Source organism: Mobula hypostoma, chromosome 2 (assembly GCF_963921235.1).
Source record: "Mobula hypostoma chromosome 2, sMobHyp1.1, whole genome shotgun sequence".
In the NCBI taxonomy this organism is placed as follows: domain Eukaryota; kingdom Metazoa; phylum Chordata; class Chondrichthyes; order Myliobatiformes; family Myliobatidae; genus Mobula; species Mobula hypostoma.
In genome coordinates this window covers 193,267,531-193,284,809 of record NC_086098.1, presented here as the reverse complement: position 1 = coordinate 193,284,809, position 17,279 = coordinate 193,267,531, and the positions used below count along the sequence as shown (strand labels likewise).

Below are 17,279 nucleotides of genomic sequence, written 5' to 3'. Positions count from 1 at the left end.
CAGATATGAGTTCAAAATGCTTTTGAGGAACTTTCTTAATGAGAGGCAACAGGGAATAAGTCCTTCCAACCCTTCCAGGCACCCTACAACCCCCATTTTTAATTCCAGCATAATTGCAATGACGGATCAATTTGCAATGACCAATTAACCTATTAACCAGTACATCTTTGGACTGTGGGGAGAAAGTGGAACAGTCGGAAAAAACATGCATTCCTCAGAGAGGGTGCACAGACTTTTTAATGGTGGTGTTAACTAATTTGAAATAAATTGTAATTTCCCTGTACACCTGGATTTTTGTGCACAGACACAGCCAGTGATTCTTCCACACACGTTTCTGGAGGCACCCGAAGGCATCGCTAACTCTGGCGAGTTGATTGTCAATGTACCCTTTGCCTATATGTAATACATAGAAATCTCAGATTATGGTGCTGGTCTTAGCGCATTGTTACTATGTGGCAAGCAATGAATCTAGTTAAGATGAGACGAAAGAAAATATATACTGAGCAGGGCCAGACATATTATGGTTTTTATCAATACTATGTTTTCTGTAAGGTGTGAACATCTTTCTCAGACAAACACAATCTCAAATGAAGATAAAACTGTTTTTGCTGATCCACTTGCAAAATAGAAACCGGTCAGCTACTGGGCAAAGACAAATGCTTGTAGTTGTCTTTTGAGCTTGTGTCCTGTTACAGAGAAGAGATTATGTCTAGCCTTGACCTGCTAGAGGCTGACAGCTGAATTGTGAGTTGAAGGCAACTGGTGACATGATGTAGTTGAATAGTATTGCTGACCTTGCTCGCAGTCCAGAATTAATGTCTAGAAATTGCACAGTCTACTGCAAAATTTTCTGTCATGTTTAATGCTGACTCCTGGCTATCTGCAATCTTTTCTCACTACGCACCACCCTCTCAAAAATTGCTCTGATCATACATTCAAGAAAGCATAGCAAATGTTATCTGATGGTGTTTTCATGTCCTCAATAAATAACATTTCTGATTCCTGCTGGGTGGATCAGAAGAGATTTGCCATATCAAAAGTAAATTTGGGGCTCTGTCTCCCATTTTGCAACAGCAAAAGCAATGCCACATATTCTAGCAAGAGTTATTCATGAGCTGTATCAAATTGTATAATAGACAACATATGAGATCATATGACTACTATCAAAGGGATAATACCAAAGCACAATAAAGTAAAGTGTATCATCTGCGATAGCACTTCTGGCTTTTATCAGGTTGGAGATCAGTTTGTCACAGCCAATATTGTTCTTGTTGATCCTCAATGAGAGTTTCATGCCCGTAGTTACACACTAACATTCTTCTTTTATCCTTTCCCCCCAATTATTAGAACAAGGAGATGGATTGTGTCAGAAGCTAACAAAGCCTTGCATTAGTGAAAAACCTCAAAAACCATGGGAGAAAGATGCCTGGGAAATACCAAGAGAGTCACTCAGACTAGACAAAAAACTTGGAGCAGGACAGTTTGGAGAAGTATGGTTGGGTAAGTTATCATTTTGTGATCTTAAAATATCTCTCCTTTAAATTAGCGCCTAATTGTTGATCAACTTACCGGACATGTAATTTGGCAAATTGATGGGGAACATTTAGTATTCTAGTCATGGCTCCATATAAGTTTAACATCATAGATAGCATAATCACTTTACTGTGCTATGAGCTCCTGATTTAAAATTCTAGATAGATTTCTGAGTGAATGCTACATTCTGGTAAAATAGTTCCCAAAATATAATGGACATAAAACTGAGGACTATTCTCCCATTCTAGTCAAAATTAAAATATGGTAGTTAGATTTGCTTAAGAATGTTCTGTCCTTCCAAAGTAACTTCATAAATCTTCCCTTGGGGAGCTAAGGTCCATTATTGAATATATTGCTTTTATTGCATGTAGTATTTTTAAGAAAATGGCTAAACTCGGTAATAGTACTCTCCTCGTCAAAATGTATTGGTTCCAGTCTCAATGTGTGCACAGTTTTATGTAGCCACCAATACCAAAGAAGTACTGCTTTATTTCTGTAGTCCATCTGTCAGATGAAAGTATAACTTCTCTCCTGTTGCTCTCTTATGATCTCTCTGAACTTGTCTGTAAAACCCAGAATCTGCTCCCATAAGCTTATTCTCATAAAAATGCTGACTATCAAGCATCACTTCCTCAGCTGATAAACTTCCCTTGGCAATAACATGGGTTCTCCAAATCTTTCATTGCTATCCCTATTAATAGCTCAAGGTTTGACCCCTGCGGCCTTAAAAATATCATCCGATTCCAAATTTCCTTTCAACACATTCAATAATTTTGGAGGAGCGGTCTATCAAGTTTACCTTTTTCCGATCAAAACTCCTTGTTTAAATCTTTCCATCTAGAGTTTCATTCCTGTATTAGACTAAAATAGATTTTGTTTTATCAAAGTTATTAGTGATTTCCTATATGGTTGTGATGGAGTTAAGTTGTCCATCCTTGTTATTTCTGACCTATCCTTGTCTAAGTTTCTGACTTAGTTGACCATACCATTACTTTTCAACACCCTCTACTGTTTTCAGAGTTTCTGGGCCAACTTTCACCTAGCAACCACCTTACCCATCCACTCATAGCCAGGAATCACCAGCAATTCCTTCCTTCCGGCATCAGCACCATATGTTCTGCTTTATCAGAAGCTCCACTTCTGACCTCTCCTAATTTAACTCCATGTTTCCCAACAGCATCATCAGAAAACCCTGCAATTTTTCCACGTACATTAACATTAGTAACTCGACTTGTAGCCACTGCTGACCCCTGCATCATCCCTAAATAGCAAAACTGTTTGTCTGACATCAAGTGGATGAGCTGAAATTTTCTCTGACTAAATACCAGAAGCATTAAGGCCTCTTTTTTTTCTATTCTAGCATAAACTCAGTAACTTGCCTGGCAGCTGTCTGTAACTCATCCAAACCCTTTACAATCTGATATCAAATATCATCCTGTCATAAATCTTACATCATATTACTGTGTCACTACTGGCTGTTTCCAATAGTATTACGATGCATAATTCCGATACTGCCTCAGCTCATCTACTGTGAAAACTCTCTTTCATTTATATATGTGACTATTCCAATACCTGCCTGACTGGCATCTGTTGTTCTATTTTCTTAAAACCTGAAATCTAGAGTTCATCTTTGTGAGAATTGCACCATCCCATTCGTCGTTGGCCCTTTCTTCTAAATCTTTCCTTTTACTCAATTTTGTATTTGTAATCTCTTCCCATTCTTGATCATTCCAGAAATTAATTGTTCCACCATGACTTTCAGCCGTCAAATCTGTTATTCTGGAACACCCTGACAAAGCCACGTTGACCCTATGTCTCTTTCTCTCCATTTAACATTCTTCTTAAAACAGGCAAGTTTACTCAGGAACAACCACATCAGGCTGGCATTAGCTTGAGAAGGGTATTATAACCAAATGTACAATCTTGGTGATCCTCTTCTCCCTAACTGATTAAGGCAACTGAAGTGGAGAGTAGAGGACCTCTGATTTAAGACAGGCATGCAGCAGTCCCCAATCAGAGCCTTCAAGGATGGCCTCACGGTGACAGCTACATTAGCCTTGGGGTATAGTTGGATCCTCCAGGGGCAAGAGAGGCTCATTTGCATGAGCAAGGATGAACTTTAAGCCTGAGAAATCCACCTATCTGGTGTTAAGGAAAGGCAGACTCACAGCCAAGTTTCATTTCTTCTGTGATGATATTTCTCCTGGGATGGTATTGATCTCTGAGAAACCGGTCAGGAGCCTGGGCAAGGGCTTTGATTGCAGCCTAAGAGATGTGGCTGCCATCCAAGAAACCACCAACAAGTTAGAAGTCTGGCTCACCAGTGTGGACAAGGCAGACCTACCTGGCAAGTTCAAAGCCTGGGTCCACCAGCATGGCACCCTCCCCAGAATTGTTTAGCCCATGCTGGTATATGAGGTACCCATGTCAACAGTTGAGGTTCTTCAAAGAAGGATCAATTGCTATTTTCGAAGATGGCTGGGCCTCCCATGTAGCCTGAGCAGCATTGCTATCTTGGAGAAGAGGAATAAACCACAGCTTCCCTTCAGCAGCCTGAATGAGGAGTTCCATACAAGAGAGTTGCTGCAGTACAGAGTTTCTAGCACCCCCAAGGTCTCAACAGAGGTATTGTGATCCAGACAGACAGAAAATGGATGGCCAAGGTTGCAGTGGAGATGGCTGAGTCACGTCTGAGGCGCAGAGCTCTTGTAAGGATGCTGGCATCTGTTCAGACGGGGCTGGGCAGCTTCCCTTCAACAATAGGGCACAGAGCAGGGACAAATGCAAGCTTGTCCAGGAAGAGGTAGGAACAGCTATCGAAGACGTATGTACCACCAGATTACGGTAGAAATGGAGCAGCAAGGAGCTTGGACAAAGTGGGAGGATGCGCTGAAGCGGAAGATCTCCTGGTCAAACATCTGGCAGGCAGAACCCCGGCACATCAAGTTCATGATCCAGGCTCTGTGCGATGCCTTACCGAGTCCAGCAAACCCTTTTGCCTAGGGAAAAAGTGAGGCACCATGATGTCCTTTCTGCCCTGGCAGAGGGACCCTGGGTCATATCCTCAGGAGCTGCCCAAAAGCCCTAAGAGAAGGCCACTACCACTGGCATTGTGACCAGGTGCTGAACGCAGTGACAGAAAGTATCTCCTCAACCATCAACATCATTAGGCACCTCCACCATCCCAGAAAGCCCATCACCTTTGTCAAAGCTGGAGACCAGCCTCAGCCTAGATCACCAGCAGGCTTGCTCACCATGGCATCTGACTGGCAACTGAAAGTCGATCTGGGAAAGCAATTAAATTTCCCTGACTTCATTGCATCATCACTCCTGGGGCCTGACATGGTCATCCTGTCAAAAACCTTGAAACAGGTGGTCATGGTAGAAGGGGCAGTTCCTTGGGAAGACTGGATTGAGGAGCTGTTTGACTGTAAGGAAGCCAGATATCAGGAGCTGGTAGAGCAGTGCCAGGGACAGGGGCGGAGGGAACGATGCCAGCCTCTGGAGGTGGAGTATAGAGGTTTTGCTGGCTGTTCATTGTACAGAACCTAGTCTCTCCTTGGCATTACAGGGGCTGCAAAGAAGAGCACCGTCAGGACCATCACAGAGGCTGCTAAGCAAGCCTCAAGATGGCTATGGATCAAGAGGTGTGATCCGTGGACTAGTGCTGCTGGGACACAAACCAGAGCCTGATCAACCCTAACGGGGGTGCCTGGGCAAGAGTGTCTGATGTTGAAAGACCTGAAACACCCGATGACCCCAGGTTACATCAATGCTGATGTGTCCCAGCACATCCTAGGATGTATCTCAGCATTGTGATGAAGCCAAGTTCTCATTATGTGGCTTGTTCAAAATGTTTATTTGCTTAAGTTGCTGCAAAGTGTCTTGAGACATTTTTACTACACTTGATGGGTTTTTCTCTTGTAATTTCAAACCATGTTCTAAGACTCAACTGGCATATAAAGGAATGGATAGCCGCATTCCTAGTACTCCGAATACCATTCTTAACTCAATTGCTCCAAAAGACTTTTAAAGAGCAAAGGCCTTACACATAGTGTTTCAGCACAAGATCCAATACAGTTCAGCAATTCACTAAGTTATAGCTGAGAAGCTTCTTTGCCACATTTAACACTAAACTGAAAGTTTAACTGGGTGCTTCTAGTTATGTTTAATGAACATACTTTGCCAAGATTTTGAGTACAAATTTTCCTTCAGAAATTGAGACAGTTTCTAAAACTGATCATTAATGGACAGGTCGTGGTCATTTCTGGAACAACCAAGTTTTATTATTCTGCAGATCACTCTGCTTGCTCTCTGTTCTGATCTTACTGGGAACTAACAAGCCCCATCTAACTTCCAAAGCATCATTCCTGGTTTGTGATCACCATTCTGCAAACTCTGATTACATAAGAAGTAGGATTAGGAGTAGGCTATCTGGCCCGTCAAGCCTGCTCCACTATATGGCTCATCTGACCATGGGCTCATTTGGCCATGGACTCATCTCCACCTACCTGCCTTTTCCCCATAACCCTTAATTTTCCTACTATGCAAAAATCTATCCAACCTTGTCTTAAATATATTTACTGAGGTAGTTTCCACTGCTTCATTGGACAGAGCATTCCGCAGATTCACCACTCTTTGGGAAAACCAGTTCCTCCTCATCTCTACCCTAAGTTTACTCCCTCGAATCTTGAGGCTATGTCCCCTAGTTCTAGTCTCACCTACCAGTGGAAACAACTTTCCTGCCTCTATCTTATCAATCACTTTCATAATTTTTTATGTTTCTATAAGATGTCCTTTTATCCTTCTGAATTCCAGCGAGTACAGTCCCAGGCGACTCAATCTCTCCTCATAGTGTAACCCCCTCATCTCTGGTAAACCTCCTCTGCACTGTCTCCAAAACCAGTATATCCTTCCTTGAGTAAGGAGATCAGAACTGCATGTAGTACTCCAGATGCAGCCTCATACCTCCCCGCCGATTTTCAAATATTTGCATTTGCTTTTTGAATATAGTGAGTTAAGTTGATACTCTAGTTTAACAGATTATCACTGTTTTTAAAAAAAGGTGAAAGGCAGCATCCTGAGCACAGTAGTTCCTAAATATAAATAACCTTACTTAAATCTAAAGTATTTCATACAATAGTCACATCAAAAGGGTTAACCTGTTTAGTGAATGCAGTACTCTTCAGAGTGTAGTGATAGAATTACTATCACTAGTTTAGAATTAATTACATTCCAGAAAGATCAACTCTACGTCCTCAATTTCTTGTTCTTGCAATCACAATCTCCTGTCTCCTGGGAATTATTTTTCTAACTAAATGTTATCTGTATTTATCCTTCTCACTGAACTGTGTCAGCACAGTGAGGCAAACATTTACATTGCTCACTTCCTCTGTGCAATCAGGACATATTACATATTGAATACATGCTGTGAAAGCAGGGTTGCACCAACTGAATTACAACAACGTGAAAATGGTTCTCTTTTCCTGTCACTATTTCACAAATACAGTATGTAGATCAAGGGTAGCCAACCTTTTACATTCCATGTGTCAATTTTTTCAGGCACGAGTTCGGATGCAATTTTTTCACAGGCGTGTTCTATATTAACATTTTTACAAGAATTGAATGGGGTTACAAGAGTTGTTTGGCACATCTGAACTCGTGAGTGAAAAAATTGATGCATGGAATGTAAAAAGTTGGTCACCCCTGATGTAGATAGTCCTGTTACAGTAGGAAAATACTGATGCTTATCATTCTAAGTCTGAAAATGAAGTATGACCAAAACTGCAGCTGGTGGCCAAGTCATTGCTTATCACAATGTGGTTATGATCAGGCAAAGTGCTGCAGTTTGTTGTGAACTGATCGACCAGTGGGGTGTTATTTACACTGAAGGGGTGAGAGCTCTAATTAAAAAGCTGTCTATGCTTAGATACATGAAGAAGTAGAGATGCAAAAATAATCTACCGCACAAACAAGAACACCACTCGTAGCTTCAAATGGTATTTTGTAGCTACGCTGTCTTCATTTCTCCAAAGAAAGGCTAAATTATTTGTTTATGGGATGGGAACGTTGCTGGATATGCCAATATTTGTTGTTGATTTCCTTCCTTAGATTAGATTAGCTTTATCTGTCATATGCATCAAATTACACAGTGAAATGGGTCATTTGGATCAATGACCAACAGTCCAAAGTAATGCTCTGGTGTGCCCACAAGTGTCAAGTTCAAAGTACATTTATTGTCAAAGTATGTATTCATTATACAACTTTGAGATTCATTTCCTGACAGGCAGCCATGAAACAAAGGAACCAAAAATAAACTCTATACATGTGTATAAAAAAGACTTGTCTAACACCCAATGTGCAGAGAATAAAACCACATTGAGCAGCCCATTAAAATATAAAATAAAATAACCCATAAAGAACAAGATCATCGAACACCCAATGTGCAATGGGGGAAAAAAATTGTGCAAACAGTAACTGCAAGCGAATAGCATTTCTGAACTGGTCTGCAAAGAGAGTCCCATAGTTCTGCACAAAGCCGCGTAAACATCTTGGAGCAGCATCCTGTACCTCACCTCCAGAACTAACGGCCTGAACTTTTCAGTCTGGCTCAGTGCTGAACCATCCAAACAACACGTTTTGCCACTTCGAGCAACGAGCTGAACCAGACCACGCCTCAACTCGGGCCTCAGCACTCTGACTTTTTCAGTCTGGCCCGGTACTTCCGAACAATGGGTTCTGCCACATGGAATTGTCAGAGTTCGCCACCTCAACTCGGCCTGTAAATCTCCATCACGTCGATACACTCTGGGGCCTAAACCCCGTGGCTTCGATTCAGCCACTGCCCAACCTTTCAAGCTCTTCCATGCTCTCAAAACCTCACCTCGATTCTGCCACATCGAACTGCCTCCAAGTCCAAAGGGAAGTCCTAGACTATTACTTGCAATGATTTGTCACCGTGCTTCTGGTGCCAACATGGCATGCCCACAACTTAATAACTCTGGTGGAATGTGGGAGAGAACTGGAGCACATAGAGGAAACCCACACAGTCACAGGAGAACATAAAGACTCCTGACAGCCAGCAGCGGGAATTGAACCTTGATTACTGGGTTTGTAAAGCATTAAGCTAACCACTATACTACCAACAGGAATTCTGCAGATGCTGGAAATTCAAGCAACACATATCAAAGTTGCTGGTGAATGCAGCAGGCCGGCAGCATCTCTAGGAAGAGGTACAGTCGACGTTTCAGGCCAACACCCTTCATCAAGATCAAGTTCATCGAGGGTTCGTCGAGACCCTTCGAAGGGTCTCGGCTTGAAACGTCGACTGTACCTCTTCCTAGAGATGCTGCCTGGCCTGCTGCATTCACCAGCAACTTTGATGTGTGTCACTATGTTACCGTGTCACTCCTTTGAAGGGTGTGGTGAAGCTCTTGTGTAAATTTCATAGCCAGCTGCCATTTCTTAACCTGTCATAATAACAACAGACCATTTCAGAAATTCACAATTTATAGGTTTCTTAAAACAAAAATGGTTAATAGTTCTTAGTAGCTGGGATTGGGATTGAGCATTTTTTATTGCTTTTCACAACAAAATTGAAAATATTTCAAGTTTAGCAAATAAAGTGCTGGTACTAATAAGTATATTGAGTTCAACATTCAGCATGCTCAGTCAGGACACATTCTATAAACTTTTTAAGTTAAGTAGAGGGAAGCAGTGCAAGGATTGTCCTGCAAAACTGAAATGATGCAAGTACTAACTTGGCTGTTTTGATGGATTGCTTGGTAAGTCGCCAAAAACCAAAAATTATGTCAGTAGTCTTGATGGAGCAACTAAGGTAAGTAAAAAGCGACTGCAGATGAGCGAAGTTCTGTGTTCTAGTGCTTGAATCACAAAATGATACAAGGCAGGTCCAGCAAATAGTTAAGAAAGCATATAACATGTTGGCTTTATGGCTGAGAAGGTGGAGTTTAAGAATGGGGAGATTTTATTATAGTGTTTTGGTGATGCCACACGTGGAAAACTGTGTTTAGTTTGGGTTCACTTAGTTAAAATAGGACAAAATATCATTGGAGGTAGTTCAAAGGGCATTTGCCTGGCAAAATCCTGTGATAAAAGGGCCATCCTATCAAGAGAGATTAGGCAGTTTGGGTTTGTATTTCTTGAAGATGAGACAAATTGGGTATTAAAACATAAAAGATCTTAAGGGGTTTCACAGGGTTAATGTTCAAATATTTTCACTATTGGGAAAGTCAAGTACCTGGGGAGATAGAAAATAAGGAGGTATTCATTTAAAACTGAGATCTGTATACATCTTTAAATGTCAGAGAAGTTGAGGTCAGCATTAGTCTGCTGTGAACATGTTGAATGGTGGAACAGGCCTAAGGTGAGGAGTGGCCTCCTACCCCTCCTAATTTCTTGTAAACAGGGATTGAAGAATGAGAGTGTTGCCAGAAACAAGGCTTATGTCATCAATCAGTAGCACTAGGCAGCCGTCAATCCCAGGGGATCATGGGTTTTTGCCTTTGGTGGACTTTATCCTCTCCAGGGTGCAAGTCTAGGGGAGAAGATTTGAAGATTTGTTACCCATGCAGCAGGTTTTTCCTCTCCACGTTACAGATGTAGTCCAAGGGAAGGGCAAGCACCGATACAGCTTGGCACAAGTGTTGTCGCAGGGGTCACCAGAGTGAAGTTGCAAACAACATCAAACTGCCTTAGGGACCCTGGCTCCGGACTTCTTCCTCAGGGTTTACTCCAGAAGCCTTTCCCACGGGTGGGTATAGCCACAAGGCAGCGGAGGTCAAAAATCAGAGTTTTCCTTCCAGGAGGGCTGCCATCCAAGGCTGATGAGCCCCACCTGCCCGTCATCAATTAGTAAAAACAAATTATAACTTCAATTGGAAATGCTAAACTCATCACTGTAGTGTTTTTATTCACCAATTAATCATTGATTAGTCATAATATTTTCAAAAATGATAAAGTTTAAGTAACTAAATATAGCACATGCCCATCTTTATTTCAGCTACATTCAAAAATCACACTAAAGTGGCAGTGAAAACCATGAAGCCAGGTACTATGTCAGTGGAAGCCTTCCTCATGGAAGCTAACCTCATGAAGGCTCTTCAGCACGACAAGTTGGTGCGGCTCAATGCTGTGGTTACGAAAGAGGAGCCCATATACATCATCACGGAGTATATGGCCAAAGGTAGGATGTGTACAGATATGTACATTCTTTTTTTTCCTTTTCTTGCTGTGGGTGATTTTGATGATTCAGTCGGTTTGCCACTTGTTTGCATTAATAAGGCAGGTGTAAGGTCTGCTTCCAAATATATTTGCTCTAACCACTTCAAGTTATTCTCTATCTCTGCTCTGGAAATGCCACTCATTACTTAAGCTTTCTACTTGGTGTTCACTCTGAAAATGCAATTCAAAGCACACCTTTCACCCTCTTTTTCTTGGTGTACTCACTTGATTATGCTTTGAAGCTACAGAGTAGCTATTTTTTGTTTGACGCATCAGACAGCATGAAGTTAACCATTTTACAGAGTGTTTATATAGGTGTGCAAGCTACCTCGTAGAGGATATTTAGTCTTCTTAAACGCTGTTCAGTGTTAACAATGGATAGATGGTTTCCTATCATAATGATTTGTTTCAAAACGGCAACAGGCCTCGCAACAGTGGCTGGGATGTAGACCACAAATTACATAGGGAAACAGAAAAGGTGTATCAAAAGGGCAATGTTATGATAGTCATCAGAGATTTCAACATTCAGGTCAATTGGGAAAATCAGGTTGGTAATGGATCTCAAGAGAATGAGTTTGTTGAATGCCTATGAGGTAGCTTTTTAGAGCAATTTGTCGTTGAATCTACTAGGGGATCAACTATACTGGATTGGGTGTTACTTAATGAACCAGAGGTGATTGGGGAGCTTAAGGTAAAAGAACCCTTAGGAGGAAGTGATCACAATATGATTGAGTTCAACTTGAAGTTTAATAGGCAGAAAGTAAAGTCTGACATAGCAGTATTTCAGTGGAGTGAAGGACATTACATTGGTGTGAGAGAGGAGTTGGCCAAAGTAAACCGGAATTTGCTGCTGGCAGGGATGACAGCAGAACAGTGATGGTGTGCGTTTCTGGGGAAAGTGAGGAAGATGCAGGATAGGTGTATACCAAAAATGAAGAAATACCCAATTGGGAAAATAGTACAACCGTGGCTGAGAAGGGAAGTCAAAGCTAACGTAAAAGCAAAAGAGAGGGCATACAACATAACAAAAATTAGTGGGAAGACAGAGGAATAAGAAGCTTCTAAAACCCTACAGAGAGCAACTAAAAGAATCATCAGGAGGGGAAAGATGAAAAATGAAAGCAAGCTAGCAAACAATTTCAATGTAAATAGTAAAAGCTTTTGCAAGTATGTAAAAAAAAATAAAATAAAAGAGAGATGAGAGTGGATATAGGACCACAAGAAAATGAGCCCAGGGAAATAACACTGGGGGACAAGGAGATGGCAGATGAACTAAATGAGTATTTTGTATTGGTCTTCACTGTGGAAAACACTAGCAGTGTGCCAGATGTTGAAAGGTGCAAGGGAAGAGGAGTGAATACAGTTACTATTACGAGGGAAAAAGTGCTCAAAAAGCTGAAAACCTAAGGGTACAGAGGTCACATGGACCAGATGAACTGCACCCTTGGGTTCTGAAAGAGATAGTAGTAGTGATTGTAAAAGCATTACGAATGATCTTTCAAAAATCATTGGACTCTGGCATGCTGCCAGATGACTAGACAATGACAAATGTCATTTCACTCTTGAAGAAAGGAGGAAGGCAAAAGAAAGGAAATTGCAGTTAGTCTGAGCTCAGAAGGCGGGAAGATGTTGGAGTCAATTGCTAAGGATGAAGGTTGTGGAGTACTTGGTGATACAGGGCAAGATAGGATAAAGTCAGCGTGGTTTCCTTAAAGGAAAATCTTGCCTGACTAACCTGTTGGAATTCGTTGAGCAGATTACATGCAGGATAGATAAAGGTGATGCAGTAGATGTTATATATTTGGACTTTCAGAAGGCCTTTGAAAAGGTGCCACACGTGAGGCTGCTTACCATGTTAAGAGCCCATGATATCACAGGAAGGTTTCTGGCATGATTAGAGCATTGGCTGATTGGTAGGAGGCAGCAAGTGGGAATAAAAGGATTCTTTTCTGTTTGGCATTTTATACTGAATAGCAATGATTTAGATGATGAAATAGATGGCTTTGCAGATGATACAAAGATTGGTGGAGCGGCAGGTAGGCTGCAGAAGGGCTTAGATAGATTAGGAGAATGGGCAAGAAAATGACAATTGAAATACAATGTTAGAAAATGCTTGGTCATTCACTTTGGTAGAAGAAATAAATGTGCAGTCTATTTTCTAAATAGGGAGAAAATCCAAAAACCTGAGGTACAAAGGGGCTTGCAAGTCCTTGTGCAGAACACACTAAAGGTTAACTTGCAGGTATAATCAGTATTGAGGAAGGCAAATGCAATTTTAGTATTCATTTCAAAGTCTAGACTACAAGAGAAGAGCTGAGGCTTTATAAGGCACTGGAGAGGCCTCACCTTGAGTATTGTGAACAGTTCTGGGCGCCTCATCTAAGAAAAGATTTGCTGGCATTGGTGGGGGTTCAGACTCAGGGTAGAGGGGTGTCCATTTAAAACAGAGTTGCGGAGAAATTTCTTTAGTCAGAGGATGGTGAATTTGTAGAATTTATTACCACAGGTAGCTGTGGAGGCCAGGTTGTTGTGTGTATTTAAGGCAGAGCTTGATAGGTTCTTAATTGGACACGACATCAAAGGCTACAGGGAGAAGGCCAGGGACTGGGCCTGAGGAGGGGGGAGAAAGATCAGCCATGATTAAGTGGCAGAGCAGACTCGATGGACCAAATAGCCTAATTCTACTCCTATGTCCTATGATCCAAAACAGCATCAGAAATTGTGACCTTTTTTCCATTGGTATAAAAATGAAAAATGTTGGAAACACTGAGCAGGTCACACAGCCCCTATGGAAAGAAAAAGGGTTAATGTTTCAAGTTGAAGAACTGAAGCATTAGCCTTTTCTCTTTCCACAGATATTACCTCACTCACTACGTGCTTCTGTTTATTTTCAGTATCCGCAGGCTTCTTTTAAAATTTCATTCAATAGTTTTGATATCTTGAATCATAATGCTTTCATAACCTCAGAAAAAATGAGGACCGCTACTTTCTCTTGTCTCAAACGCCATTTGTTCTCCTTTCTATAGAAATGCTACGGGCCACCTCTGCTACAGCTGAGGGAAAAAAATAAAAATGGAGTCGGGGAGGGGGGCATGGTGCTTCCTGCTCATGCCACTTTCCAGAAGCATCTATGGAAGGTGACAAGTGCTTCTAAATAGCTTAGAGTGGCTCCAAAACTCTATCTCATGCCTACTTTTAGTGAAATGTATCTCCATTTCTCCCCCAAAATTGGTTATTTCTCATTCCATAAGACCATAAGACAAAGGAGCAGAAGTCGGCCATTCGGCCCATCGAGTCTGCTCCGCCATTTTATCATGAGCTGATCCATTCACCCATTTAGTCCCACTTCCCCGCCTTTACACCATAACCTTTGATGCCCTGGCTACTCAGATACCTATCAATCTCTACCTTAAATACACCCAATGATTTGGCCTCCACTGCTGCCCATGGCAACAAATTCCATAGATTCACCACCCTCTGGCTAAAAAAATTTCTTCACATTTCTGTTCTGAATGGGCGCCCTTCAATCCCTAAGTCATGCCCTCTCATAGTAGACTCCCCCATCATAGGAAACAACTTTGCCACATCCACTCTGTTCATGCCTTTCAACATTCGAAATGTTTCTATAAGGTCTCCCCTCATTCTTCAAAACTCCAAGGAATACAGTCCAAGAGCGGACAAACATTCCTCATATGTTAACCCTCTCATTCCCGGAATCATTCTAGTGAATTTTCTCTGTACCCTCTCCAACATCAGCACATCCTTTCTTAAATAAGGAGACCAAAACTGCCCACAGTACTCCAAGTGAGGTCTCAACAGCGCCTTGTAGAGCCTCAATATCACATCCCTGCTGCTATACGCTATCCCTCTAGAAATGAATGCCAACATTGCATTCGCCTTCTTCACTACCAACTCAACCTGGAGGTTAACCTTAAGGGTATCCTGTACGAGGACTCCCAAGTCCCATTGCATCTCAGAACTTTGAATTCTTTCCCCATTTAAATAATAGTCTGCCCGTTTATTACTTCTGCCAAAGTGCATAACCATACACTTTCCAACATTGTACTTCGCTTGCCACTTCTTTGCCCATTCTTCCAATCTATCCAAGTCTCTCTGTAGACTCTCCGTTTCCTCAGCACTACCGGACCCTCCACCTATCTTTGTATCGTCAGCAAACTTAGCCACAAAGCCATCTATTCCATAATCCAAATCGTTGATGTACAATGTAAAAAGAAGCGGCCCCAACACGGACCCCTGTGGAACACCATCGGTAACCGGCTGCCAACCACAATAGGATCCCTTTATTCCCACTCTCTGTTTCCTGCCAATCAGCCAATGCTCTATCCACGTATGTAACTTTCCTGTAATTCCATGGGCTCTTATCTTGTTAAGTAGCCTCATGTGTGGCACCTTGTCAAAGGCCTTCTGAAAATCCAAATATACAACATCCATTGCATCTCCCTTGTCTAGCTTACTGGTAATTTCCTCAAAAAATTGTAATAGGTTTGTCAGGCAGGATTTTCCTTTAAGGAATCCATGCTGAGTTCTGCCTATCTTGTCATATGCCTCCAGGTACTCTGTAACCTCATCCTTGACCATCGACTCCAACAACTTCCCAACCACCGATGTCAAGCTAACAGGTCTATAATTTCCTTTTTGCTTCTTTGCCCCCTTCTTAAATAGCGGAGTGACATTTGCAATCTTCCAGTCCTCCGGAACCATGCCAGAATCTATCGACTTTTGAAAGATCATCGCTAATGCCTCCGCAATCTCCACAGCTACTTCCTTCAGAACACGCGAGTGCATTCCATCTGGTCCAGGAGATTTATCTACCTTTAGACTATTCAGCTTCCTGAATACTTTCTCTGTCGTAATTGTGACTGCGCACACTTCTCTTCTCTGTCACCCTTGAGTGTCCGGTATACTGCTGATGTCTTCCTCAGTGAAGACTGATGCAAAATACTCGTTCAGTTCCTCTGCCATCTCCTTATCTCCCATTACAATTTTCCAGCATCATTTTCTATTGGTCCTCTATCTACTTTCACCTGTCCTTTACTCTTTATATACTTGAAAAAGCTTTTAGTATCCTCTTTGATATTATTTGCTAGCTTCCTTTCATAGTTAATCTTTTCTTTCTTAATGACCTTCTTAGTTTCCTTTTGTAAGGTTTTAAAAACTTCCCAATCCTCTGTCTTCCCACTAATTTTTGCTTCCTTGTATGCCCTCTCCTTTGCTTTAACTTTGGCTTTGACTTCTCTTGTCAACCACAGTTGCATCCTTTTTCCATTTGAAAATTTCTTCTTTTCTGGAATATACCTGTCTTACACCTTCCTCACTTCTCGCATAAACTCCAGCCACTGCTGCTCTGCCGTCTTTCCTGCCAGTGTCCCTTTCCAGTCAACTATTCGCAGGAATAGTTAGAAATCATTTAGTCTTCTGAGTGCTACAGCTTCTCTTATGGTTCACAAGAATCTCCACCCACAATAACAGTGAATATCTTCTGATCTTAGCCTTAGTAGGGACTTTGTTTTTTTTGTGTGTAACAAGGTTTTATCAGAAGAACAGAAGACATTTGCACTATCTTTGCATACAAAGTTAAAAGATAAAATACTCAGAAACAATGTATGTCTTAAATATTTATGTGAGCTTGTTTCATCTCTTGACATAAAGGGATATCCTAATCATATTAAATCCAGTCTCAAAAATGTGGATTCATTGTGTCACCACTTTCTTCAGGACACTTCAGAATTCTATTTTTAAGATGTGTAGCAGTACCCAAGTTAATTTTTTTTAAACTTCACAGTTTATTCATTTATCAATAGACTAAAATAAAATCTATGTCACAGCATAGATCTGTGTCAAATGATACAATAGCAGAATGTCCCAATATGGTATTGCCCTATTTACTGTAGAGTCATCCAATGGTCTCATTTCTGTTCTCAATATTAAAGATAGAAGCTGTATCTTCTGCTTGTATGTGCCTTGTTACAAAAAAAGTCTGATGATAAACTATCCAAAGTTTTCATTTAAGTTTTGTGCCTTATGTTTGCCTTGCAATGAACTGTCAGATGCTGCACATGGGCCATTTAAGTAAAGATAAAATTTAATGTTAAAGCCATGCTCTTTACTAAATTAATGTATGACTTACTGTTTCTCCTGGGTATACATTATGCTGTCTCACAAGTAAGCACTCTCTTTCTCACCATTTAGCATGCTGTTTTGCCCTTTCTCTCCCTCGTCCTCAATCACAAGTACTGGTGCTTTTGCCCACTGTTTCCCATTCCTGTCCTTAAACCTTTTCACTTGGACTTTCCATCTCTTGATCTCTTTGATTCTTCCCACACTCCGAAAGGGAACATTTCATCCCTTACATGCACCCAATCTGGACACACTTGCCTAGGTATTTTCCTACCTATTGACATCAAAGCATGCAGTCCCCCCAATGCTCTGTCCGCACACCAGGCTCTACTCAGGGACACTCCATCTGCACCAGGTCCCAGCTC

At 41.5% G+C, this 17,279-nt stretch overlaps 1 protein-coding gene across 2 annotated transcripts in view; it reads left to right on the top strand.

Annotated features, from left to right (window-relative positions):
• The window catches only part of LOC134342771 (tyrosine-protein kinase HCK-like), a 148,795-nt gene that overhangs the window by 79,604 nt on the left and 51,912 nt on the right, over window positions 1-17,279 (top strand). For both annotated transcript variants that reach the window (XM_063041329.1, XM_063041328.1), the window contains exons 8-9: window positions 1,348-1,500; window positions 10,556-10,738. In XM_063041329.1, the coding sequence (XP_062897399.1) occupies window positions 1,348-1,500; window positions 10,556-10,738 (336 nt within the window). The remainder of the gene's footprint in view (window positions 1-1,347; window positions 1,501-10,555; window positions 10,739-17,279) is intronic.